Source organism: Exophiala oligosperma (genome assembly GCF_000835515.1).
Source record: "Exophiala oligosperma strain CBS 72588 unplaced genomic scaffold supercont1.5, whole genome shotgun sequence".
In the NCBI taxonomy this organism is placed as follows: domain Eukaryota; kingdom Fungi; phylum Ascomycota; class Eurotiomycetes; order Chaetothyriales; family Herpotrichiellaceae; genus Exophiala; species Exophiala oligosperma.
Genome location: NW_015622822.1, coordinates 3,201,833 through 3,226,087, shown reverse-complemented (window position 1 = coordinate 3,226,087; position 24,255 = coordinate 3,201,833). Strand labels below are relative to the sequence as shown.

At 51.0% G+C, this 24,255-nt stretch overlaps 8 protein-coding genes across 9 annotated transcripts; 4 read left to right on the top strand and 4 right to left on the bottom strand.

The window, feature by feature from the left end:
• Positions 1 to 3,177: 3,177 nt before the first annotated feature.
• Positions 3,178 to 4,507, top strand: PV06_06452 (uncharacterized protein). Its single transcript, XM_016407570.1, has 2 exons — positions 3,178 to 3,290; positions 3,345 to 4,507. The coding sequence occupies exon 2, from the start codon at positions 3,358 to 3,360 to the stop codon at positions 3,811 to 3,813; it is 456 nt and encodes a 151-aa protein (XP_016263174.1). The 5' UTR covers positions 3,178 to 3,290; positions 3,345 to 3,357; the 3' UTR covers positions 3,814 to 4,507.
• On the bottom strand, positions 4,377 to 8,610 carry PV06_06451 (uncharacterized protein). Its single transcript, XM_016407569.1, has 3 exons — positions 8,276 to 8,610; positions 5,648 to 8,222; positions 4,377 to 5,565 (listed from the first exon to the last, which is right to left on the bottom strand). Exons 1-3 carry the CDS (start codon positions 8,368 to 8,370, stop codon positions 4,609 to 4,611), a joined length of 3,627 nt encoding a protein of 1,208 aa, XP_016263173.1. The 5' UTR covers positions 8,371 to 8,610; the 3' UTR covers positions 4,377 to 4,608.
• A 113-nt stretch (positions 8,611 to 8,723) lies between these two features.
• On the bottom strand, positions 8,724 to 10,203 carry PV06_06450 (3-hydroxyisobutyrate dehydrogenase). Its single transcript, XM_016407568.1, has 3 exons — positions 9,920 to 10,203; positions 9,713 to 9,870; positions 8,724 to 9,507 (listed from the first exon to the last, which is right to left on the bottom strand). Exons 1-3 carry the CDS (start codon positions 10,044 to 10,046, stop codon positions 8,782 to 8,784), a joined length of 1,011 nt encoding a protein of 336 aa, XP_016263172.1. The 5' UTR covers positions 10,047 to 10,203; the 3' UTR covers positions 8,724 to 8,781.
• A 59-nt stretch (positions 10,204 to 10,262) lies between these two features.
• PV06_06449 (uncharacterized protein) lies at positions 10,263 to 14,024 on the bottom strand. Its single transcript, XM_016407567.1, has 2 exons — positions 13,511 to 14,024; positions 10,263 to 13,462 (listed from the first exon to the last, which is right to left on the bottom strand). Exons 1-2 carry the CDS (start codon positions 13,905 to 13,907, stop codon positions 10,455 to 10,457), a joined length of 3,405 nt encoding a protein of 1,134 aa, XP_016263171.1. The 5' UTR covers positions 13,908 to 14,024; the 3' UTR covers positions 10,263 to 10,454.
• Positions 14,025 to 14,221: 197 nt separating this feature from the next.
• Positions 14,222 to 16,985, top strand: PV06_06448 (DNA repair protein (mre11)). The gene has a single exon (XM_016407566.1). It carries the CDS (start codon positions 14,485 to 14,487, stop codon positions 16,789 to 16,791), a length of 2,307 nt encoding a protein of 768 aa, XP_016263170.1. The 5' UTR covers positions 14,222 to 14,484; the 3' UTR covers positions 16,792 to 16,985.
• PV06_06447 lies at positions 16,871 to 19,389 on the bottom strand. Of its 2 annotated transcripts, XM_016407564.1 has the most exons (2): positions 18,970 to 19,389; positions 16,871 to 18,920 (listed from the first exon to the last, which is right to left on the bottom strand). In XM_016407564.1, the coding sequence occupies exons 1-2, from the start codon at positions 19,218 to 19,220 to the stop codon at positions 17,120 to 17,122; spliced, it is 2,052 nt and encodes a 683-aa protein (XP_016263168.1). In that variant the 5' UTR covers positions 19,221 to 19,389; the 3' UTR covers positions 16,871 to 17,119. The 2 variants fall into 2 exon arrangements, with proteins under 2 accessions (XP_016263168.1, XP_016263169.1); XM_016407565.1 differs by having other exon boundaries at positions 16,871 to 19,389.
• Positions 19,390 to 19,544: 155 nt separating this feature from the next.
• On the top strand, positions 19,545 to 21,350 carry PV06_06446 (serine/threonine-protein phosphatase). Its single transcript, XM_016407563.1, has one exon. The coding sequence runs from the start codon at positions 19,921 to 19,923 to the stop codon at positions 21,133 to 21,135; it is 1,215 nt and encodes a 404-aa protein (XP_016263167.1). The 5' UTR covers positions 19,545 to 19,920; the 3' UTR covers positions 21,136 to 21,350.
• A 152-nt stretch (positions 21,351 to 21,502) lies between these two features.
• PV06_06445 (uncharacterized protein) lies at positions 21,503 to 23,893 on the top strand. The gene has a single exon (XM_016407562.1). The coding sequence runs from the start codon at positions 21,552 to 21,554 to the stop codon at positions 23,688 to 23,690; it is 2,139 nt and encodes a 712-aa protein (XP_016263166.1). The 5' UTR covers positions 21,503 to 21,551; the 3' UTR covers positions 23,691 to 23,893.
• The last annotated feature ends 362 nt before the right edge of the window (positions 23,894 to 24,255 follow it).

Here is a 24,255-nt window from a genome sequence, read left to right as displayed (position 1 = left end):
ACATCGTCGCTCTGAATCTTCGCTATAATCACAGCCTTGTCTTCGGCTTCGGGGCCTGAGTAGATCCATGCTTGGGGGTTTTGGCGGAACGCAAGAGGCAAGTTGAGTTCTGAATCTGTGTCGAGGAAGAAGGATAGGAAAAACAAAAACAAGATAACAGCCACCACATAAAAGCGACATTGCAACTTTAACATCAGCATCGGAGTAGATAAGATGGCACTGACCAAACTTGAGTCGCTCCTTGTACAGTAGGCACAGATCTGCGTCGAAATGGTTTATATGCAAAGGACGGTGGCCAAGTCCCTGTATGGCGTCTATTAGATTCCTGTTGTAAAAGCATACAGGGGCATGATGATACATACAGGCGGATGAAATGAGACTCTCCATACTGAGTATCTTGTGGGTTAATACTGTGCTGTACTGTACTGAGTAGGCACTCGGTAGTAATGAGCCTGCGTTATCATGTCAGATTGGCGATAGTGGCCAAATATGGGGCCCGAGCGGCGCCTATCCATGTAAGGTTAGGGGAGGGTCTGCTTAACTATTTAGTGAGGCACGAGGCGGCAGGGAAGCTTCGCTTAGCTCCCGGGCGGTAACTTTCCTGTACTGTAACTCTGTACTCCGTACCACAGTCCATACGGAGTACCTACTCACAATCTGGTGTATCAGATCCATTCCAGCAAAGGGGGCCAGCCAGAACAACCACATCCCTTGGCTCCTTGTCCCTCAGCATTGTCACCGTCGTTTCACTTTTCTCGCACTCCCTAGACGTCAAGTCAAGTATGGTTGCGCCATATAACTTTCGAGTTCCTTTCGAGGCCTAGTTGGCCAGTCATCTTGGGAATGCTCGCTTTGTTTGGACCGACAGGAAAGGGATCGGAGTACAAAGCGCCCTTTTCGACATCTGTATGCAGAGTGGAATTCTTCGACATGAACAGCTTGCTTTCCTGGCTTTCAGGGCGATTCGCTCCTTCAAGGGGATTCTATTCAACCCTTGCGAAGGAAGATGTGCTGAGATTTTATTCACGGCGTTTCATCCAAATGTTGCTTGTATTTATAATTGCGATTGTGGGATTCCTGCTACTTCGACCACTTCTTGCTTCATCGGCCTCAAACCCGGTCGTGAAAAGCAGTTACGACTGGTCTACATACCGATACCACCATCCCATAAATTCCATTGCCTCCCTTCCCTCGGGCAAGCCTCACACCTTCCCGCCAATCCAGCACAAGTTCCGACCGGAGTCAAAACCTGCAGCTATCCAGCGCAAAGCACGCCAACAAGCGGTGTTGGATACTTTCAAGAAGGGTTGGCAGAACTACAAAGCCTATGCCTGGATGCAAGATGAGCTGCAACCCATATCAGGCCACGGCAAGCAGACATTTGGTGGGTGGGCTGCCACATTGGTCGACTCTCTGGACACACTGTGGATAATGGGGCTCAAAAGAGAATTCACGGAAGCTGTAAAGGCGGCTGTAAGTATCGACTGGGCAAACACCACCGACACCGCTTGCAACATGTTCGAGACCAACATAAGGCATCTGGGTGGACTGCTGGCGGCGTACGATCTGAGCCATGAGCCTGCTCTTTTGGCCAAGGCTGTCGAACTCGGTGATATGCTCTATGCTGGTTTCGATACTCCAAATCACATGCCGCCCTTTTGGCTCGATTTTCAAAAAGCCAAAGCCGGTCAATTGGTAGCAGAAGACCACCAAATATCGGCAGCCGTAGGCTCATTCGGCCTCGAATTCACCCGGCTTTCTCAAATCACCAAAGACCCCAAATACTACGATGCGATTGCCCGAGTAATGTCGGTCTTTTTTGACCACCAAGACACCACACAGTTGCCGGGTATGTGGCCGACACACATCAATGCCCGGGATCAGATCTTTTTGGACAGCGACTTCACCCTGGGCGCGTTAGCGGATTCTCTGTACGAGTACTTGCCAAAGATGCACTATCTGTTGGGCGGCCTAGAACCGGCATACCAACGGGCTTACAGAAATTCCATGGCGACGGCGGCCAAAAGCTTACTGTTCAGACCGATGCTGCCAAATGACACGAACGTCTTGGTGGCTGGGTCAGCCACGGTTGCATCTGGCAGATCTACCCTCAATCCGGAAGGACAACACTTGAGCTGTTTTACAGGCGGAATGTTCATCCTGGGAGGAAAATTGCTCTCCATACCGGAGCATGTCGACATTGGCGCAAGGTTGACACGCGGTTGTATCTATGCATACAATGCATTCCCCACTGGTATCATGCCGGAAATCTTTCGGATGCGACCATGTCCGTCGTTCGAAGCATGCCAGTGGGAACCGGACGAGGCTTTTGAAACACTGCCAGAGGGCTTCGCAGCAGTCCTTGATCCATCTTATTCTCTTCGTCCAGAGGCTCTCGAAAGTGTATTCATCCTTTACCGTACAACTGGGGACGCGGAGCTACAGAATGCAGCATGGAAGATGTTCAAATCCATTCAAGCCGCGACTGAAACAGAATATGCTAATGCTGCCATCAATGATGTGACTACAAGTGGTAAGCCATCACAAAGAGATTCAATGGAGGTAAGAATTGCTCAGTAACGGGTTTTACTCCCGCTGATGTTTTTTTAGAGCTTCTGGTTTGCCGAAACGCTCAAGTATCTTTACCTTATTTTCTCACCACCCGAGCTCATCAGTCTAGATGATTATGTTCTGAACACCGAGGCACATCCATTGAGAAGACCAAAGTGACAAGGAGTTCGACGGAGAGGAAGTTCCCAATCCTTACACAAGTTTTTAGATTCTTTCACGGCCAAAGTGAGAGACTTGACATGCTTGGCCTTGTACAAGGTGTATCTCATAGCCACACGAAATTTGGGCTCGGAACTTGAATTATGATCAACGCCAGCTTAATTAAAGACATGCGCATTCGGACCTGCTAAGGGATCGTAACGGGGATATGGCATGCCGGTGTCTTGGTTGAAATTCAGATTGATTTGGAGCGAGCATGAAGAAGTCGTAAGGACAGGACCTATGCTTGGATAACAGATCTGCCATGGTAAGAGCATATTGTCACAATTGAGATGGTGAAACAGGCTGGAAAGTGTTGTTGAAGTAGACATTTTGTAGCTTCCGGAGCTGGCGGAATCGTATCGGGGAAACTTTCCTTTATTTCGGAGTATCAATGTCGAATATCTGCGGAGTATCAACTTCATTATCTCAAGGAACTTCACTTTACACCAATACCCAAGATCTCTCCTTGAACTGTAACTATTCATGCCTGGCGCATAACAGTTCACCTCTTGCAGACTGTACAATAACCACCTCATTCACCTCCCACGACATTTCTAATCCCTACTTCACAGCCTCTGCACCACCATGTCTAGTAGTACAACGTTCCAACAGACACTCGACTCGATCAAAACCTCCCTCCCTCTTCAGGTTCAACCTTACCTCACACACACCAACCTACAATCTTTTTTACGAATAGTGGTCATCATAGCCACTTACCTCCTCTTCCGACCACACTTGGAGAGTATCTTTCGGAAAATCACCGGGACGCCCGACAAGAGACAGGAAGAGATCAAGGCGAGGTTGGAATTTTTGCAACGGCAAAAAGAAAAATCAGAGGCCATGGCCATGTTCGGTGGCAAGATTCCAGTCCTCAATAAAGAGGGCAAAGTCCTCAAACTGGTGACTCCCGAGGAGGCCGAAATGTTGAAGGCACAGGGTGCGGCCGTGGATGGTCCGTCACCGAGAAGTACAAACAGCCCCGGCGGTGCTGGTGCTGGTGCTGGGAAGGGGAAGAAAGGAAAGTCCAAGAAGAAGGCTTGAGAAAGTCAGTACGGGATACTACCGTAACAGCACAATATGCGAATACATGACCACAAAAAAAAAGTCAACCGTCCGAGTCAGAACAGACCAGTGTCCCCCGCGACCACCGCGACCCGACGGCGACCCGACGAGACCATCTTGAAGGAGAGCAATACAATGTTGCTTGGTTACTGCTACAAGTGCCTCTGTCACGCACGGAACTGACAAGACATACTTGCTTGACTCGGTTTGGAACCATTTCTATCAAGACAAGAACTGTGAGAGAATGCATTCATCGATATGCACTCCAAGCAAACGATCCACTCCTCATACTCGTACAGAGTGAAGTCAACTTCGATAACCCCCCCAACTTTGCAAGCATTTGACATTATACGGAGCAGAAGGATATATTATTAGAAGTTGAATCGAAACGACAAGAACCGCCATAGTGCTCTTACGACTACCAAGGGGAACTCGCCAGGGAGGAGATATCTTTCCTCCACTATAAAAGGGCACCCCCTTGACGCACGTCATGTCTCATTACACTTTTGAGAACAAAACCCCTTGTGACCGAAAAGTATGGACAGTACTATCATAGACCCCCCGTAGTATGCCAAGTTAGATCTTCAGCAGTGATACGGGACAAAGTCGGCCGGCTGACTTTTTTTGGCTCCTTGTTTTCTACTCGATTCTTACTACCTAGATAGGATAAGAGCCATTTCATCTTCATGTCATTCTACCTGTATCAGTAAGTATTCCATACCCACCTATATGCAGGTGGGTATTCAAAGTTTGAGACATAAAGACAGTATTACCTCAGTACAACCTCCTCAACTCGTCGCTCCAAGCTCTTGCTTCCTCGACGGTCACGTGGACGTTTTCGTCCGAGAGTCCACCTTCCCTCAAGACCACCTCGAGCTCATCGTCCGTGAGGGCCGACAGACCTTGCTCGACCATTTCCCCGTCCACCACGCGGAAGGGCTCGTCCTTCTCCGCGACCTCGGTCTTCCACGCCCGAAACTTTGTCCAGGGCATGTACCCGGGGGCCTGGACCCGGCCGGCCAACGCCGACTGCAACAGCAGCATGACATTCACGAAGGCCGGGTTGACGGTGGCGAGCATGTAGATTGCCCCTTCGACCGTCGCCAAAAAGGCTCGAGGGGTGACGATGGGGCCTGTCCTTGGTAACTTGTCCAGACCGCTTTTGGTTCTTGCCGATGATGACGTTGCGGGGTCGCTATTATCATCACCATTCGCCTTGCCTTTCGCAGACTCCTTCTGTACATGTGCGGGAGTCGACGAGATTGGCACAATCTTGTTGACCACCTCGCCCAATCGGAACTCGCCAGTCACCTCGAGCCGTCGGCGTGATGATGATGAGGAGGAGGAGGAGTCTGCCCCTCCTCCCTCTGTGTCCTGTTGTTGCTGTTGTGACGACGACCCTTGACGGAGCGTTATGAGGTTACCTTCCATGTCCGCCACGAGCCATTCATTTTCCGCAATCACCGCCGTCGCCGACGACCACAAAGTCGCAAAGTGTCTCCCCGTCTCGCGAAGACTGTACTCGAAATTGTCAGGGTTCGGAGGAATAACTTGCAAGATCGAAAGCGACTTCATCAGATCTGCCACCGCAATCTGAGCGGGTGCATCATTCGTGGCTGGAGTGACGGCCAGTGACAACGGGTTCGTCGACGTGCGATATGTCGCCAACTTTGACAACTCCAGCGAACTGCCGCCTCTACTCGACGAAGGTACGAGGCCGTAAAGGACAACCTTTTTTCAGTGGAAATCAAAATGTCAGCGAGACAATAACATCAGGGTTGATCATCAAAAAGGACACGAGTACAAAACTTACAGTCTTGACCAGACCTGCCACAATCTTACCATCGCACATGGCTAGACTGCGGCAAGCTCCCTTCAAGTTGATCTGCGTGACCAATTTCAACTTCTTTTCCTTGTTGACCTCGTACACGATTATCCGTCCTCTCATGACGTCCTCACCACCGAGGCCATCTTCTTCGAGTATACTCGTGCCGACGACGAACATCTCACCAAGGCCCGTGTCTTCGGTGTCAAAGCTGCCAGTCGAGACAATGCACTCGACCAATTCTCGATCCTGCAACTCGACCGAGTCCAACTCGCGGAAACTTACTTCATCCGCGATCTTGACTGCCGAGAGTAGCGCTTCCGTGCCGCTCTCCATAATTCTGCGTACACATCCCATCGCAAACAGCTTGGCATTAGCACCGTACGTGAGACAGCGGACCGTCTCGCCAATATGTAGTGTCTGCAATTGCGTCGTACGTTCTCGTCCTATCATGGCCAGCTTGAGCTCGTTCGGCGTTGCAATCGCAATGGCCCCAGGGTATGCCTCACTGTTGAAATCGCATACCCTCGACGCACTCTCTGCGTTGACTGCCGAGTACACTATGCGGCCCTCGGAACTGTAGATGAGTGATGGCTGTTCGCACGAGGCGAAGACATTTGATAACCCTGATCCTGATTCGGGATCTTTCGGGAGTTTTTTGAAAAACACAGGTTCGGTTCCCAGAAGTATCCTCGTCATACCGGCAAGGGAATTCCTGCCGGTGTCGAAAGAATATGTCAGGACAGTGCCGTCCGCCATCGCGACGAATAAAGTCGGGGCAGCATCGGGAAGAACGTTTGCAACAAGTACCGAACGTGGGATATCTCTTCCAGGCGTGCCGACGCTTTGAGTGTATAGAACTTCGAGGGAATGGAGATCAAGTACTGCCACGGTCGCCGTCTGCCAAAAGGACACAATACATACGTTGCTCTGTGAATCAGGTACTGTGACGCTAGATATCTGTGAATCATGAGGAAGCGTCTTTGATACTGTCGGTTTTGAGTCGCTGTTTGCCGTGTGGAAGACGTGCAGTGTATGACCACCCTCAACCACAAGCAAGTGGACTGAATTTGCACATGCAGCCGTGATCTTGGCCGCCGCATCGAGGGGTTGCCACTCAAGCGTAAGCATACTAGACTCCAGATCTGTAATCCGTAGTCCGCCTTCACAGACCTGCGCGAGTTTGCGGTCGGGTAGATTTGTCGCAAAAAGTGTAGGTTGTGTGAAGTCGAGATGGTGAAGTTCGTCCACTTCCTCCACTGATGCTTCGCCATCGAATCTGAAAATCCGCGTTTCTGTGACGAAAGAAACAAGAAGAGTATCGTGTGCCTCGCTCAGACCGGTTGAATTCAAGCCCCAAAGATCTGTGACATGAGCCAGCTCACCAATGGTGCCGAGCTCCTCCATACCAACACCACTCCGAACGCTACGTATTGTGCCATCCTGCCATGCACCAGATGCGGCCACGATTCGTGCTTGACCAGAAGAGAATTCAAGTGACTGAGAGCCTTCGGAGCCCCGGCCGAGATCCATAATTGTAAAGTCTAGAATGGGTGCAATATTGGAAAAGGTTTGCACAACTCGGACTCCACCCTCTTCGATATGCACAACCTGTGAGTCACCTGAATGTGAACCGACAAAGACATATCCCTCATCCAGATAGACGAGGCACGCAGCCTTGGAAGCCTCGCCGACAGGATCCAGCCGCCAAGATGAGACTTCAAAGTCGCTCACTTCGATCATGAGGAAGAATAATCGTCCAAAGTCGTCTGCTAGCAGGAATCTCTGCTCGTCGATCTTCGTCCAGCATGTCCATATCGTGGCGTTATCGTCCAATGGCTGTGTAATGACATTGTTCATATGACGATCAACGAAACGGATTGCATGATCTCCGAGGATGAGAAAACCTCCATACGGGGCGGCAACGGGAATCAAATGACTGACCCCTTTGTCGAGCTGGTCGCTATTCAATTCAGCCAACGTATCCAGATCAGCCGTCGCCTGTTCGCCGCCAGGATAGTATTTGAGTTCTCGAATCTTCAGCTGTGGATTCTCCTGGTTGTCCTCCCATAGTATAGCCAACTTTGGGTTTTCTTTGCTGTCAGGATCGGCTTCCAGAAAGGCAGACGATCTAGTCAACAGCTCTTCGATCCTCACTTGAACTGGTTCCCCTAGTTTTCCAACAGTGTTCGAAGCACTCTCCCTCTTCACTCGTTTAGTAGAAGGCTGTACAAAAGGTAATACGGTGACCACACCATCGTAGAGTTCCAGGGTCATGAATCGTCCTGTCGGGTCAATATGGCATCTATCCAATTCTCTTGAGTCTCGTAGAACTTTATCTGCCAGGTCGACATAGCTCTGCTCGGTGTGTAACTGCTTTATATCGGAATCCCATGAACACGTGAAGTATTGATAGCGGTCGGTACCGACAAAGAGGTGGTCCGTTGTAGAAGAGGATGGTCTGAATTTCTCGAGGATCGTGATGTATCCGAACACTGTCTTTGCGTACAGGAGAGTGAGGCCTTCGGCTCCCTGCTCGTAGATTTCTAGGCGATTGGCCTTCCTGTGTCATGGGTCAGTTGTTGAACCTGTGATGAGCCCGAGGATTGTACTAACGCGATGACCAGAGTGTCCACGCCCGGTTCTAGAAAACTGAGCTTGATCGCATGCCTCACACCGCTCGGCCGGTGGATTGGGACAATGTAGGACATTTTGGCGCCTTCAACAACGCGATCGCCTTCAAGTTGCAGATAGTCCTCCGCACCAGCTGTTCATGACGCTTGGAGAGTTGCGTCAGGGATACCTGAGATCTTAAGAACACCCTAACATCCCAAGGCAATGAGTATATGGATCAAGGCAGAATACTTATCTTTCCCAATGGGCAGGCTAAGCAGGATGAGTGTATTTGGTCATCACTATGTGGATGTGGGGAATCGAGATGCGGCGCTTCGTCAGTCAAAGAATGGAGTTCAGCACGCGCCATTATTTATGCAAACGTCCCGGGTACCTTGATTTATATAGATTCGAACGCGGAGTCACGACATGAGTTGCATGCAATACGCTAGGCATCGATATCATTGACATACGAGTACGTAGTAGTGGTTTTCATATTTTCTCTATGATTATTCCTTCCCACCAAGCCATCGGTATACGACTGAGAAATCCTTTCCCTTGTACGCTTTCTCGGTCTCATCATATACATCCTTAGCCGTCTTAGCGAGCACCAGTTTAGCGCCAGCTTCTGATGCTGCTGAAATAGCAAGCCGCAAATCCTTGTTCATCAGGCTGACTCCAAAGCCTCCTTCGTACTCCTTGCTGGCGGGGGCCGTCTCAATCACACCAGGTACTGGATTGTTGATCTCACTCGGCCAACTTCTCCCTGTTGCTGAGTTCAGCAGATCGGCCAGTGCCTTGCCTTCAATACCCCACTTCAATCCTAGGTTCATTGCTTCGGCACAAGCAATGTTGTTGATAGCCAGTGCGTAGTTATTGGCCAACTTGCCGCTGAGGCCAGTGCCTTGAGGTCCCATGTGCCAAACCTTCCTTCCCATGAGAAGTAACACTTCTGTTATCTTGGGCATGTCCTCCTTTTCTGCTCCGACCATGAAGGTCAGGGTGCCAGCTCTAGCTCCAACTACACCGCCTGACATTGGGGCGTCCACAAATTTGGCTCCGGCCTTGTCTTGTACCATTTTCGCAACCGCTCGCGAGGTAGTGGGGTCGATAGTTGAGCAATCCACGAAGAGTCTTGAGCTCTGTGTAGGAGCAGCAGGCAAAGCTGACGCTAGCACTTCCTCGAAAACCCCCTTCACGTGTCGAGGTTCTGGCAAGGCAGAGACGATTGTGTCCTAATAGTGACAAGAATCAGAAGAATTTCAAAACCAGCTTCCGAAATGACAAAAAGAGAGTATCGAGAAACATTTCAGAGGATTGGCTTTAGTTTGGAGAATCATGGCAAGGACAACCAAGAGGAAGTCCCCAACTTAGATCATAGATAGAACAATAGGCTCATCATGTGAAGGTGCAGGCAAAACAAACAGATTGTCCACATACAGCATTTTCGACCACTTCTCTGGGACTCTTTGCGATAGTAATCCCACTTGGCACCGCTTCTTGTGAGAATCTGTCTAGCGAGGTTTGGTTGACGTCGAACACCGTCAGGGTGTCACCTTCTGGCATCTTTGCTCGGAGATTCTTTGCCATGGGATATCCTGAGAGACCAGTTAGACCCATTCTCGTTCAGCAAGTAAATGTACGAACCCATGGCACCCAAGCCAATAAAGCCCCATGATGCATCTCTGCTTGCTGAGCAAGAAAAGTGCCTCGTGGTTGATGAAAGTCGTGAAGTAGTCCGCTTGAAAGCGGAAGACACCAGAATCGCAGTCATCTCTGCTGTGCACACTTCAAGTGAAGCATTCTCAACAGCGCAGCGAGACGTGCATGTAAACGTAGTCGAGGTTGAATGGGCGGACTCGGTGCGGAGTGCTGCCCGAGGTACAGTACAGACCAACTGTAAGCTGCCTGCACGAAGCTCGGGGAAAAGCTGGAGCTGTGGGAGATGAAGATTGCGAGCTACAGGAAGAATGCAGGGGAAACTACGGAACCGAAGCTAGCCGAGGTTCGTCCTTGGCATCATTATTACTATTCTTCAACTCACAACAACACTAAAATACTAATTGGCCGCCTTCCTCACGAAAGCGTACCAAGAAAAAGTAGCTCTGAAAAGAAAAGTGAAAGAGCCCTTCATCAACAAAACAGCAGCACAAGAACTGAAGTGTCCAATAAACAAATTCACCTAATGTCGACGTCGTGACTTGCCCTTCCCTTTCCCACTGCCATCGGAGCCTGGACTAGACGAAGGGGTCAGTGCTGGAAATTCGTCTTCTATAATCTTCCTGCTCTGTTCCTCTGCGAGACTGAGCTGCAACGCAAACTCCAAATCTTCGTCCTCATTGCTGGTCGCGTCAGGGACTTTGCTGCTGCCAGCTTGAGTGTTGCGGTAGGGTGTGCCGTGCTTGGAACCTTTGGCGTAGCGAATAGGGATGTCAAATTCTGTCGTAAGAGGAGACGAGGAGCCCGGGGTGCTGCCGAGTAAGCTCAGACGGATGGCCTCGTCAAGATCATCGTCAATATCAGTGCTCTTGTGCTCTGGAGCAAAACTCGGCGAAGCATAGGAACTTGAACGTTCACTGGCCTTTCTCTTTATTTCATCGTTCGAGAAAGCTTCCTCACTGAGCATGGTGGCGTATGCAAGTATTTCCTCCTCGCTTGCACCTTCACCAAGCAGATTTGTGCCGAAGCGGCCACTCAAACGTTCGTTTTCCTTGTGCCTGGCCACTTTCTCCCTCTCCATTTCGAATCGTTCGTTGCTAATGTAGTCTTTGAGGAGACCGCGGCCAGTGGCACTGACCTTTTGACTGGCTGGTGTAGAATTGCTGCCACGTTCAGAACGGCGACGGAGCTGCCCACGCTTGCGACTTTTGTACGCATCAGCTGCAGTTGAGCTGTATGACCAATAGCGCAAATATGCTCCCAAGGAGACCATTCCACGTAGGGCGGTAGGATCAGGGTCGAGAACAATTGCGCCCGCAGCATAATAATTATTGCCCACACCTTGCACAGATGCTTCGGCCTGAGCGATACGTCGCCTCGCTCGATCAGAGAAACGGGAATTCAAAGTTCTGATCGCCTCATTGGTAGATGCAAGCGGATCCCAAGCCTGTACCAAACCATCATTTCCTCCATGCACCACATACAGAGAAGTCATTGCAAGCGATGCAATCTGGGGACTCTTCGTGTAGATGACCCTGACGGGTGGAATCGTGTTGACGACGTCTGGGCTAGAGGCGATGGTGGCCCGCATGTTCCATAGCATAACGATGCCAGACATTGTGCCGATCCCAAAAAGTCGAGCACGATGACCAGGTATCTCCGCAGCTGAGGTGGCTGGCTGCATATGACCCATTGGCGAAGCAATGGGAGATGAACTATCCGAACCTCCCGACATCCCAAGGAGAGGATCCTCGTTGACCGTCAACGTTGCAAAGTCTGAATCATCAGACGCGACTGCGGAAATGGCGACGTTCCGATGGTCGGCGAAAGACATGTGTGAAATATGCCAATCTTCACGAAACTTTGTATCCGCAAAGTCATCTTGACTGGATGTACGAGATCTCAACGTGCTTCTCGAAGCAGGAGAGGTATGAGATTGCGGCTGGGAAGTGAGCCCGCTTCCAAAGATCGAAGATCGAGCCGTCGTTGCTGGTATAGCTGGCCACTTTTCGGAGTCGAAGTCTATAGCAATCTTCGTCCTACAACGAGTGTATCGACGGATTGCCATTGGACGCCCAGCATCCATTCCACGCTCGATAATGAAAATTGATTCTCCGCCGCCATGGTGGTCATCGCCAGCAAAGTCGAGAACGATTGTACGTCTCATGTCCCAACCTTCACATATGGCCTGAAAATGCTTGGGTTTATGAAGTAAGAACCGCTCGACTTCCTTCGTCTCGGCAATGATCTGTTCTTGACTCAATCCGCATCGATCGCTAGAGGTCCGAGGTGTGTAACTGCCATCCACTTGAGCTGTGCCGAAAGGGTCAGGTTTGGCTTGTCGTCTTGTGGATTCTACAAGTGTCCATTCCACGCTTCTTCCCGTCTGCCAGGCAAGACGATCGATGTCGGAAGGCGAGAGCCTGCCTGATGAGTCTGGCCTCACTGGTGTCTCTGAGAGGTAAAAGACCTCCCCAAGCGCATTGACGACAACAGCCCAAATCCTATGAGAGTTGACTCTCCGAGGAGAAACTTTCTCGTCAATGCAAATTTGTACGACGGGAACTCCAGGGCAAAGCACCCACTTCGCAGTAGGTTCGCCCTTGTCCAAGCGGCGATCGTGCACAGGGTTGACACCAAGAGCATAGGCAGCAAGTACACCATTTGAAAATCCAGCGAGAAAGCCGAACATGCCGCTGGTGACCCCAAGAAGCGACTCGGATTTGGCAATGTAGACTGAGCAGACAGCGCATCCAATCATGGTCACTTCAGGAATTCCGCAGGCGTGGTTGGCAGGTGAGGCGATGGGGACAAAACGTCCACGTTGTTCGCTAGTCGAGGTGTAGTAAAGCCGTCCACCAGGGCAGGCTTCTCCGTACAATTTGCCATATTGCTGGCTGATATCCATGACGTTCTCCATGCCAACCACATTTCCAGGGCCCAAGCCGTACGGCAGCTCACCGGAAAATTGGTCAGCAAAATGCTTGAAACCCTCAAAGTCGGCCAAGCCCCAAGCGCCTGGTTTCCCGGTGCCTGGCTCACTTATAGAAACTCCACCCTGTTCGACGGCGCCATGCATAAACAGAGGCTGTCTCTTGTTCAATCCTATGCCGAAAGTAGCATGGATGTGGCTGACCGGATAGTACAAGCCGGACGGATAGGTGGTAACGGCTGCAGCTGAAGCACTACTCGCATGACGAGATGAGGTGGATCGTGAAATCGCCTCTAAAGCAGGCCTTCCTCTTCCCAGGGATCGAAGCAAGCGCGTCCGCAGAATGTATTCACTTCTCCAGGACGCGAGTGCTGATAGTCGTGTAAAAGATCGTCGCTGGGCTCTATCGGAGTCGGAAGCAGATTCTCGGCTGGATTTGACGAGGTCTGCATCGAGTGCATCGGCCCCAGGGAAAAATCGGGCAAAAGCAATGCGCCAGGCTGGAGGAGTGGTAACAAGTCTATGAAATCGTTGGGAAACCAAGCTCATTGAGGAGAGTGTCTCGGGTGGGAGATGCGAGAGAATATGGGTCAAAACCTCTGCGTGTTGTTAGATATAGCAGCAGAATGGAACAAATCGTGCCGTACCATTTGGGAAACTCTCGAGTGACACGCTCTGAGCCTTATCTCTTGAAGATGGAATGACCTGGAAGATCAACCCCTTTGAGCGTTTGCGATGTGATGCATGTGCTTTCTCATACTCGTCGATACGACTGCCAGGGGAGCTACTCTGAGAAGAATCGTTCCGACTGCTTATCCGCCCGGCGTTGAAAGATCGGCCGCGCTGAGTATCTCCAGAGCTGATCGAGACGCTGTCAAGGTCGTCCGAGATTGCCGATGATACTCCAGGGCTGCTTCTGTGAAGCATGCCGCCAGATGCCGGCCGGTCATTGACTGGTTGTCCATATTGTGTGGAAGGCGAGGGATTTCGGGGCTGGTCTACTAAAGTCGCGTTTTGGGAGACTTCAGGACGCGCAGGTTGCATAAAAGGGCTTGTAGAAAGTTAGGAAAGGACGTCAAGACTGAGCCAACCTATGGACCAGTCTGAAAATGCAGTGTAGGAGTCAATTGAAAGTGGTCGCGCGTGTCTGGTGGTTATCGTAGCAGGGCAAATGAAGGGAAGATGAAAAGAATGAGATGAGTCTATCCGAGATTCCAATGCCCTGAGGTCAATATACACTAAGCCTAACGAGGAAAAATTCAATCATCATTACTAGCTTAGTCATCTCATTCACTTTGACTCTCCTACATACAGAACGGAGTTTCTACCTCGAGTTCTTGATCCCATGAACTCGTCCAGACGTAGACGCCGCGACCTAGTCCAAGATAACTTACCATTCACCTTCAGGATCTTTTCATTCCAACACTGGCACTCTCGGTGCTATCCGCTCCTTTGCTGCGTCCGTATTAATGGCATTTTGCCATCGTCGTCAAGCAGGCAGCAAACACGCTAGATCCAAATTGGACACTCATTGAATCAAGTCTAGGTGCTCTGTATTTCGCTTTGCTTCGATGATTTCTTGAGATCCTCTCCCTCCTATTCTTCCAGGTGTGGAATAAACATGGCAGACACAATCAAGATCCTGGTGGCAACAGATAATCATGTGGGCGCCCATGAACGAGATCCCATAAGGGGTGACGATTCGTGGAAGACGTTTCATGAAATCATGTGTCTAGCCAAAGAACATGATGTCGATATGGTCCTGCTGGCAGGAGATTTATTTCACGAAAACAAGCCATCTCGAAAGTCCATGTACAACGTCATGCGTTCACTACGCCTCAACTGCTTAGGCGACAAGCCATGCGAGCTGGAAATGCTGAGCGATGAATCCGAACATTTCGATGAAACCTTCGACCATGTCAATTATGAAGATCAAAACATCAACGTCGCCATTCCTGTCTTCTCGATACACGGCAATCACGATGATCCAACAGGAGACGGCCATTATGCCGCACTAGACCTGCTTGCGGTCTCAGGCCTTATCAACTACTACGGCAAGACACCTCAAAGCGACAATATCGTGGTCAAGCCTGTCCTTATCCAGAAGGGGCGCACTAAACTTGCTCTGTACGGCTTGTCCAATGTCCGAGATGAACGTTTATACCGAACGTTTCGAGACCATAAAGTCCAATTCCACCGTCCAAGCATCCAGATGGGAGACTGGTACAACTTGATATGCGTGCATCAAAACCATCACGCCCACACCGAAACATCATATCTCCCCGAGAACTTCTTACCCGACTTCCTCGACTTGGTGATCTGGGGCCACGAGCATGAATGTCTTATTGATCCCCGCGAAAACCCTGAAATGAATTTCCAAGTCATGCAGCCTGGCTCATCCGTTGCGACGTCGCTCATTCCAGGCGAAGCGGTTCCAAAACACGTCGCCATTGTGTCCATAACAGGTCGAGAGATGAAGAGCGAGCCCATTCGCCTCACCACAGTCCGACCATTTGTGTACAAAGACATCGCGCTCAAGACCGACAAAGAAGCCATCAAGATAGCCAAGAGCAAAGAGGATCATGGTACGCAGCTGACCCAGTACCTCATCAAGATCGTCGAAGGATTGATCAAACAGGCCAAACAAGAATGGCAAGAAGCTCAAGGCGAGCGCGAAGTCTATCCCGACGAAGTCGAAGAATGCCCACTACCCCTGATCCGTCTTCGGATAGAAACGACTTCTGCGGACGGTGTGGGAAAATTTCAAATTGAAAACGCCCAGCGCTTCTCGCACAGATTCATCGATAGGGTTGCCAACACCGAAGACGTAGTGTCGTTCCACGTGAAGAAGAAGAATGCAGCGGCACGTGCCGCTCGCGACGAAGCCGTCGAGAAGGAAATCCTCGAGAAGTTTCAGGGCATCGATAGCGTCAAGGTCGAACAGCTCGTCAGGGAATTCTTAGAAGCCCAATCACTCACTATTCTGCCGCAAAACCAGTTCGGTGACGTGGTCAGCCAGTATATCGTCAAGGACGACAAGCACGCCATGGAGTATTTCGTAAACGACAGCCTTGCGACCCAGATCCGGAGTCTCGTAAAGCTACAGACAGATACGAACGAAAATGACGATGAGGACGACCTCGCTGAGCAGATCAAAGAACAACGTGCGAGGATGGAGGAATTGTTCACGGAGGGGCTCCTCAAAGAGGCAAACTCGACGCGTAAGATCAAATACAAGCCTGCACCAGAACACTGGAACAGCGACATAATGGGCCCATGGGAGGATCAGCCTGCGGCTCGAATCCTTGACGACGGAGAGGAGTCCCACGACCAAGGTAGCAACGGCGAGGAAGAGGAAGAAGGCAGTACACCGGCGCCCCGAGCGACGACCAGGGGAAGGGGTCGTGGCCGTGGTCGTGGCGGGCGGGGTGCATCAACAGCAGCCACAAGAGGGAAACGCGCCGCGGTTGCCAAGAAGCCCGCTACAACGACCAGGGGTAAAAAGAGAGCTGTGTCCGAGGATGACGAGGATGACGACGGCGACGATGTCGTCATGGTCGATGAGGAAGAGGATGAGGATGTTGTTCAAGAAGACGACGAAGACGAAGACTCGCAGGCCCTCTTCATTCCCGAAAAGCGCAGAAACGGAACCACCGCCGCATCCTCCTCTGGGAGCAATGCGAGGACCCGCGCCACAGCGAGCACCAGTACAAGAGGGAGGAAAGCTGCGTCGCCCGTGAAAAAGACACCTGCACGCACAGCTGCAGCGAGAGTCGCGAAGCAGAGCACTTTGAATTTCACAGCGTCACAGAACAGTATTATCGGCGGCACCAGAGAACAAAGCATCGAGATCGAGGATGACGACGACGACGAGGACGCGTTCGAGTCAATGCCTGCGTCGATGCCCCCCTCGAGGAGGAGGCGGTAAATTCACATCGACACAAGAAACCCGAAGCTGGGTCCGCAACGGCATGCGGGGGACCGAACATTGTACGATACAATCCTAACCAGGTTCTCATTGCATTGTGACACGAGTATCAGTGCTATCTAGGGAATGAGGCCACGATAGAATCATCAAGTAGCTACCTTTGACTAGCCCTTCAGTATTGAAGTAATGAACCCAACAAAAAATAATATGCAGCCACGTTCCGTCCGTTCCCCATCTTCGCCTAGGGACCGATTTGCACAGCATCGCATCGCATTGGTCCTCTTCGACTTTCGACTCCAAGTGATTGGCTTGTGCTTGTTTTTGGGGTTCACTTCTTTGTCTCATCCTTACCTGCAGGAGCAGTAGTGGGTGCAGTAGATGTAGCAGTCGCCGGAGCCTGACCAGTCTCGCCCGCATTAGAAGAGCCATTGGCACCTGCAGCATTTCCTCTCTTCCCACCACGTCCAGCTCTATTGCCTTGTCTTCCGCCTTGACCGCCACCACTACGTGAGCTCCCTCTCCCCGAACCCGCAGCGCCCCCCCGACCACCACGATTACCACCTCCACTTCGTGGCGTGCCCCGGGGTGCTGTCGGAGGAGTTGCTGTGCTTACTGTACCTGCAGGTGCTGCTTGATCTGATCCGCTTGCATCAGCGGCGGTCGGTGTACTCGGTGATGGAGATGCATTTTTACCCGCTCTTGTGCTTGTCGCCGAGGGACTGGGCTTGGATAAATCACCAGGCTTTGATGTAGTCGCTGTAGAGGGGGTTCCAGCTCGAGCTGGTGCATTTGCATTTGCGGACGGAGAAGCGGCACCTTTTGTAGCACTTGCATTTGCTGTACTCTTCTCAGTGGTTGATTGACCACGCTTCACATATGGACTCTTGTTCTCCAGAACGACCACTTGCCCATTGGCGACCTTGACCGGACTTGCGGCCATCGCTTTCCTCAGCCCATCTGTGTCGCTGAAATCAATGTATCCCAGACCCTTCTTCTTGTCTATTTCACATTTCACGATCGATCCAAACTCGTTGAATGCCGCCTGCAGAAGTTCCTCAGTGATGCCCTGTGAGGGGTTGGCGTGCTTCAGGAATGCGGACTTTGCATTTGCAGAAGGTTGAGGGGCCTGCTTTGTAGGCTTTGCTGTAGACGCCGAGGATGCTTTGGGTGCAGAAGCGTTAGGCGTACGTGATGCTCGCGGTCCAGTGGGCGCTGTTGGCGTGGGAGTTGACGTTCTTTGCGCTGCCTGTTTCTGTTCGGCAGGGGGCGCGGGCTTTTGTATCGATTCGGAGGACCCTTTTTTGGCTGGAGATGCTGTAGACTCGGTCACCGTATTTGAACCAGAGGTCGAAGCCTTTGTCGCACGTTGAGTCTTGTCTTTCGGCAGCAGGCCAAGATCACGTTGCAGCATACGTGCGGCAGCACTTGCATTTGATCTTTCTCGCTCGCGCTTAGCTGGGCTCGCTTGCGCCGGGACCGTAGGGGTTTTCGGATTTGTGTCTTTCGCAGACTGTTTACCATCACTTTTCGGTGACGCCTGATGCTGTTGCTGCTTGTTTTGCATAGAAGCCACAGATTTGTTGATTGCTTTGACTGCCTCTTCCGTAGCTTTCTGAACTCGCTGCTTCTCCTCAGATGGTGCAGCCTTACCTTTAATAACGACGGTCGATCGAGGAGTCTCAGGCTTAGATGGTTTGACATCTTGTTTTTCGCGCGCCTTTGCAGCAGCTTTAGCCTGGTTGGCTTCTTTTTCTTTCGCTTTGTTGGCCTTTTTCTCCTTTATATACTGGACGAGAGGAGTGGTTGCTACTTTGTCTTGTTTGGAGTCGGCAGATTCGGTTCCATTCGCGCCTGACCTAGTGATAGGCTCGGTCAAGCTTTGCAAGAAGTCAATAAACTCCTGGTCCTGATCGATCGTGCCTTGCCGTGCATCGTTTCTGTTGCGTCCGCTGGGGATCTTATTGAAAGGTGCAAATTCCAGGGATGGTGGTCCAAGCAGACAAGGGTCCTTCGTAGTGTTTTTGGCATCCTGGAAAGTCAAGGTTCTTATTTGCGCAGACAAGACTTCAAGCAATGACTGTTCTTTGACTTTGATGTATGCCCGTGCAGGCCGTGAGGGCTTCGCAGGGCTGTAAGTTGAGTCAGCGTGAAGAACGACAAGCCCTAGAATCACCCTACTCTTTTGAGACTTTCCCATCTTTGAAAGCTGCCCAATCTACTTTCCCTGATCCTACTTTCCAGTCGTCTCCAATAACGGTCCAGAATTCACTCTCGCTGAGTCCTGGTGGGAGTCGCCGAATGACCAGTCTGAGTTTTGGGGCTGGAGTTCTTGGAGGCGCCTTAGAGTTGGACTGCGCCGCTGCACTCTTCCTGGTTGCAGCATTCACAGGAAGGACGCCACCAGAGCGTGCTTTCGACTGACCAGACATTGAGGTTTTGTTGTAGTTGTTGTAGAAGTGGTGGGGACAAAATGTCTGTTCAACAGTTCACTTGGCTCGCACTCGCGCCTCAGCCGTGATTCATGCAGTTGTCATTGTGATCGACGACATCATCAATAGATATCAGTCACCAATGAGAGACAAGAGTAACTCGTGTGTAGTGAATGTTGTAGTGAAGAAGAGTGAGTTGAGTAGTCTGTCATAACCACAAATATCTCCCACTCTTATCGGCTTCGGATTTTCTTTTTCCCGGCCACCGATCTTGATCACGTTTCCGCACCTCAACGACGTGCGCCGCAATGGCATCGACCGAGCCAGAAAGAGCCTCCTCCACCACCACGACAGACGCCTCCCGTGCCCTTCCCTCTGCTGCCTTAAACCAGGTGGCTACTGCAGAGGCATTCCCGGTCTTCGAGGAAGACACCTCTGAGGTTTCGACCTCTTCATCTCCCCCTCCTCCTCCTTCTCCTCCCCGGCGCCGGTCGCGCCAAGTGACCAATCTCGACCGCGCTGTGTTTCTCAGCCTCCCAAAGGCCAAAGTCTTCGACTACGTCGAATACGTCAAGTGCCTGCGAACCCCTCCCTTCCTCCCTCCTTTCTCTCAGTCTGGCAGACAGGGTGCAGAAGCACCAATTTCGACTTCATTCAATCTCACCACCACCCTCTCCTCTCCTGTCCTCGAAACTGCGCCATGGGCTCAGTCACGGTCCCGGTGCCAGGACCAGCACGCCTCAAGCGCTCCGCTGGACCAGATGAGTGGCTCGAAGCAGCAAAAAACTGCAAATACCTCTCAGAATACCACATGAAACAACTCTGCGAGATTGTCAAAGAGTACATGATGGAAGAGTCAAATATTCAACCTGTTTCTACGCCAGTTACCATCTGTGGTGATATTCATGGCCAATTCTACGATCTCCTCGAGCTATTCAGAGTAGCAGGAGGCATGCCAAATGAATCAGCGCCAGAAACTCCTGTCACACCTGCAAACATTATCACATCTGCCGACATCGAACCCCCCACTACCATTACAAATCCGAAACTGAAGAAGAAACTGAAACTTGGCGGTGCAGAACATCCAGACACACAAAGTGAAAAGAGCAGCGAGATTAGTGATGCTGAAGAGATACCCTCATCACAACAGTCCGAAGTTGAAGACGAACGGTCAGAATCAGGAAATGTCATTTCAAACCGACAAAATGCCAACTTCATTTTCCTCGGAGACTACGTCGATCGTGGATACTTTTCTCTCGAAACCCTCACCTTACTCTTATGCCTGAAGGCCAAGTACCCCGAAAAGATCACCTTAGTCCGAGGAAACCATGAGAGTCGTCAAATTACTCAAGTCTATGGCTTTTACGAAGAATGCGTGCAGAAATACGGAAATACCTCAGTATGGAAGGCATGTTGCCAGGTATTCGATTTCATGACACTTGGAGCCATAGTTGACGGCAAAGTCTTGTGTGTTCATGGCGGCTTATCTCCAGAAATTCGCACCCTAGACCAAGTCAGAGTCGTTGCTCGAGCACAAGAAATCCCTCACGAGGGTGCCTTCTGCGACTTGGTGTGGTCAGATCCAGAAGATGTCGAAACTTGGGCAGTATCTCCTCGTGGCGCTGGTTGGCTGTTTGGAGACCGAGTCAGCCAGGAATTCTGCCATGTCAATGGACTCAATCTTATCGCCAGAGCGCATCAATTGGTCAACGAAGGGTACAAGTATCACTTCAAGAGTCAAGACGTGGTCACAGTCTGGAGTGCACCAAATTACTGCTACCGTTGTGGCAACCTTGCATCAGTCTGCGAGATTGGTGAAGACATGAAGCCCACATTCAAATTATTCAGTGCCGTCAAAGACGAGTTACGACACGTTCCGCCCTCGAGAGGCGGCCGCAACGAATACTTCTTGTAGTGGAAACGTTCTTACGAGAATAATACATCTTGGGATCAATGAGCTTGGAGCCTTTCGCCACTTGAGAATCGCACACTCTTCGGCATAGCGATGGCGTGCATGGAAGAACATCGCAGGCGGCACAGTGTACACTATTGGAACGGCTAGGAATAGAGCTAGCTATGACATGAAGCATGAAATGCAAATGACATGATGATTCTAAAGCAATCATCTTCCCAATCATTTTCTTCCGGAGTTGGTTTCGTCTCCCCGTTTCGTGAATTCGTCCTCCGTATAAAAGTCCTGACTTGGCTTGGTGTGTGCGGAGATCAAGCGTGGATTACGGCGTATATCAAAGTAGTTATTACCCCAATTTCTCAGTTCGAGTATTGTAGGAGCAGTCGAGGGCACCCTGCTTTCATGGTTTGCTCAGGGTCATGAAAAGAACACCGGTGCTGCTCTTCTCTTGCAGCAGGAATGTTCGCCTCAATCTGGTCGACATTCGCAATGGCACTTTTTACAAAGAACATCCTGCTCATACATCACCCTCTGTGAATCCACCTCTGTTTCCGAACCTGACCATCAATATTCCCGCCGGATACATATCTCAGCCCCAAGGGAGATCTCGCGCGAGGAACCAAGCCCATTGGGCCGTGATTGGAACCTCTGCCTGCACGACTTTTCTGGAGATCCTGAGAGGCTCACACCTGTGCTTCCCTCCCGAGGCAAGATCCTATCCCTACCTGGCCTCGAGCTACATCGACGACAGCAAAGACCACCAGCTTCGGATCCCTTCACGGGCCATACAGTATGTCGGGTTCAATGACGGACAGGGACAGGCGTCAAGGGGAGGTATAACGGGGGCATATCTAAGTGCACGGTACGAGAGTCGCAGGGAAGAGACGGATTGGTCACTGTTGCAATATCTCAAGGGTGAGACCGAGTTGAATCCCACTCGGCCGGCGAGGGAGAACCAAGTCGATAAGAAAACACTCAAAAAGGCCATAAAGGATCTGCGGTTGCAGAAACTACTTGACATGCCAGTGAGCAATCTAAGTAATGGCCAAACGAGACGGGCGAGGATCGCAAAGGCCTTGCTCAAGAAACCAAAGCTCTTACTTCTCGACGAACCGTTCATGGGACTTGATCCACCAACCTTGGTCAGTCTTTCCAATATGCTTTTGGAACTTAGTCGACGAGCGGATCCAGTCATTCTCCTGGGGTTGCGACCTCAAGATCCCATCCCGGTATGGGTCAACCGTCTCGCCGTATTAGGACAGGACCATACTGTTTCCCTAATAGGGTCGAAGAAGAACGTTCTACACGGTGTACGTCGCTGGCAAGATCTAGTTTCGAATGCGCCATCGGGAGAGTCGCCCGGGGAGGTGAGCAATGATGAGGACATAAGGAGAATTGTGGAACGGTACGGCCGTCCGCCATCTGGCATAGGTATGAAACTCACTGCGGAGGGCATTTCTTCCTCCAAGGAATTCTCGTCGGAGGCTACTCCAGCCTTTGAAAATTCGTGGCGCAAAGCTATGAGGGCGCGACCAGGCACAGAAAGCAAAGACGTTCATCTCGTCGACTTACTCGTACGGGCGTCCGAAAAGATGATTCCACAAGCCGCAACAAGCGTCTCACCTTCTGCTCAAATCGAGCCGACTGGCACTTCTACGAGTCCTTCTCCCTCCCCTCAATCCAGGGAACTTGGTTCTCCGCTCATCGAACTTCAAGCTGTAACAGTCAAGTATGGATCCAAGGTCGTTCTGGGCCACGGGCCTGGCCTCACATACACCATCAGACAAGGAACACGTCTTGCGCTGCTTGGGCCTAACGGGTCAGGCAAGACAACTCTACTGTCCTTGTTGACCTCAGACCATCCTCAATCGTACAGTCTCCCAATCCAATTCTTTGGACGTTCACGTCTCCCATCTCCCGGTACGCCTGGTTTGTCACTATGGGAGATTCAAGCACGCATCGGGCACTCTGCTCCTGAGGTTCACGCCTTTTTCCCTAAAAACCTGTCTGTCAGGCGGGTCCTTGAATCCGCCTGGGCCGACACCTACGCTGGAAAGCCAACACTTGATGCCGAAAGAAACAGCAAAGTCGATGCATTTCTTAGATTCTGGCAATCGGAGCTGCGTCAGGACAGGGTGTCCGGTGACAACGATAGCAGTCTAGACTGGGCGAGCGATAAAAATACCCACGCATTCGGCAAGCTTCCATTCAGCGCACAACGACTCCTTCTATTACTTCGTGCGATCATCAAGGAACCCGACATTGTGGTTTTGGATGAGGCGTTCTCCGGTCTTTCTGCCGAAACGAGAGACAAGGCCATGGAGTTTCTCGAGCACGGCTTGAAGACCCCCGAGTTCCAGGGTCTGACGCCCACCCAGGCCCTCGTTGTTGTCTCTCATGTCAAGGAAGAAATACCTCCGGTCGTGGACGAGTGGCTGCGTCTTCCCGGGGAAGATGAGGTTGTGGAAAGCGGACGTGGCGTCGAAGAAGGTCGCACCGAGAGAGGATATATCAGGACGAATGATGGCTGGATGAAAGTCTGGGGCCTTGGGAAATGAAAGCCAAGAGTCTCGAGGGAAAAAACCATGGTTAAAATGTAACTATGTTTGCCTAGATTTTACAATGGAATCACGATAGCCACGGGGATAACACTTACGATGGTTCATCATTGAATCTAGATTACGGCTGTGATTGTTTTGTACGGAGAACAGAGCGAGCATTGGATAGGAATTATACAACTTGTGACGACTGGGTGTGTCTCTGTGGCTGTTTGTCCGGAAGGTTGTTTTTATCCGTGTGGTCATGCTTTTTGCGAGGACCCCCCCCCCCGGTGAAATATCCTTCGGGTAATTATAAAATACTGCTAGCAGCCCGCCGCCGACCAAAGCACAGGGAAAGCCTCGTCGAGAATCTCTACAACTAGTAATAAAAGAAAAAGCTCGGGGTGGCTCGAGCGGGCTTAGGTACGGAGTAGCTACGGGCCATTTCAAACCCGTGTAATCGTTCAAGTACCCATCGTACCCCTCCATTGATTTTGTACTCGTACTCGCACGGGCTATCAATACCCCGCCATCAAGAAGAATCGATGTATCAGTGACGGCGTAGTCTTTCTCTATTCGCCAC

Excerpts from the sequence above, each read along its gene's own strand:
- PV06_06452 (XM_016407570.1), top strand. The coding sequence starts at position 3,358 with ATGTCTAGTAGTACAACGTTCCAACAGACACTCGACTCGATCAAAACC.
- PV06_06451 (XM_016407569.1), bottom strand. The coding sequence starts at position 8,370 with ATGTCCTACATTGTCCCAATCCACCGGCCGAGCGGTGTGAGGCATGCG. Across the intron at positions 8,223-8,275 it reads GTGGACACTCTGGTCATCGC|GAAGGCCAATCGCCTAGAAA; the intron begins GTTAGTACAATC and ends CCCATGACACAG. Across the intron at positions 5,566-5,647 it reads TGGCAGGTCTGGTCAAGACT|GTTGTCCTTTACGGCCTCGT; the intron begins GTAAGTTTTGTA and ends CACTGAAAAAAG.
- PV06_06450 (XM_016407568.1), bottom strand. The coding sequence starts at position 10,046 with ATGACTGCGATTCTGGTGTCTTCCGCTTTCAAGCGGACTACTTCACGA. Across the intron at positions 9,871-9,919 it reads TATTGGCTTGGGTGCCATGG|GATATCCCATGGCAAAGAAT; the intron begins GTTCGTACATTT and ends CTGGTCTCTCAG. Across the intron at positions 9,508-9,712 it reads GAGAAGTGGTCGAAAATGCT|GACACAATCGTCTCTGCCTT; the intron begins GTATGTGGACAA and ends TGTCACTATTAG.
- PV06_06449 (XM_016407567.1), bottom strand. The coding sequence starts at position 13,907 with ATGCAACCTGCGCGTCCTGAAGTCTCCCAAAACGCGACTTTAGTAGAC. Across the intron at positions 13,463-13,510 it reads ACTCGAGAGTTTCCCAAATG|AGGTTTTGACCCATATTCTC; the intron begins GTACGGCACGAT and ends AACAACACGCAG.
- PV06_06448 (XM_016407566.1), top strand. The coding sequence starts at position 14,485 with ATGGCAGACACAATCAAGATCCTGGTGGCAACAGATAATCATGTGGGC.
- PV06_06447 (XM_016407564.1), bottom strand. The coding sequence starts at position 19,220 with ATGTCTGGTCAGTCGAAAGCACGCTCTGGTGGCGTCCTTCCTGTGAAT. Across the intron at positions 18,921-18,969 it reads GATGGGAAAGTCTCAAAAGA|CCCTGCGAAGCCCTCACGGC; the intron begins GTAGGGTGATTC and ends CTCAACTTACAG.
- PV06_06446 (XM_016407563.1), top strand. The coding sequence starts at position 19,921 with ATGGGCTCAGTCACGGTCCCGGTGCCAGGACCAGCACGCCTCAAGCGC.
- PV06_06445 (XM_016407562.1), top strand. The coding sequence starts at position 21,552 with ATGAAAAGAACACCGGTGCTGCTCTTCTCTTGCAGCAGGAATGTTCGC.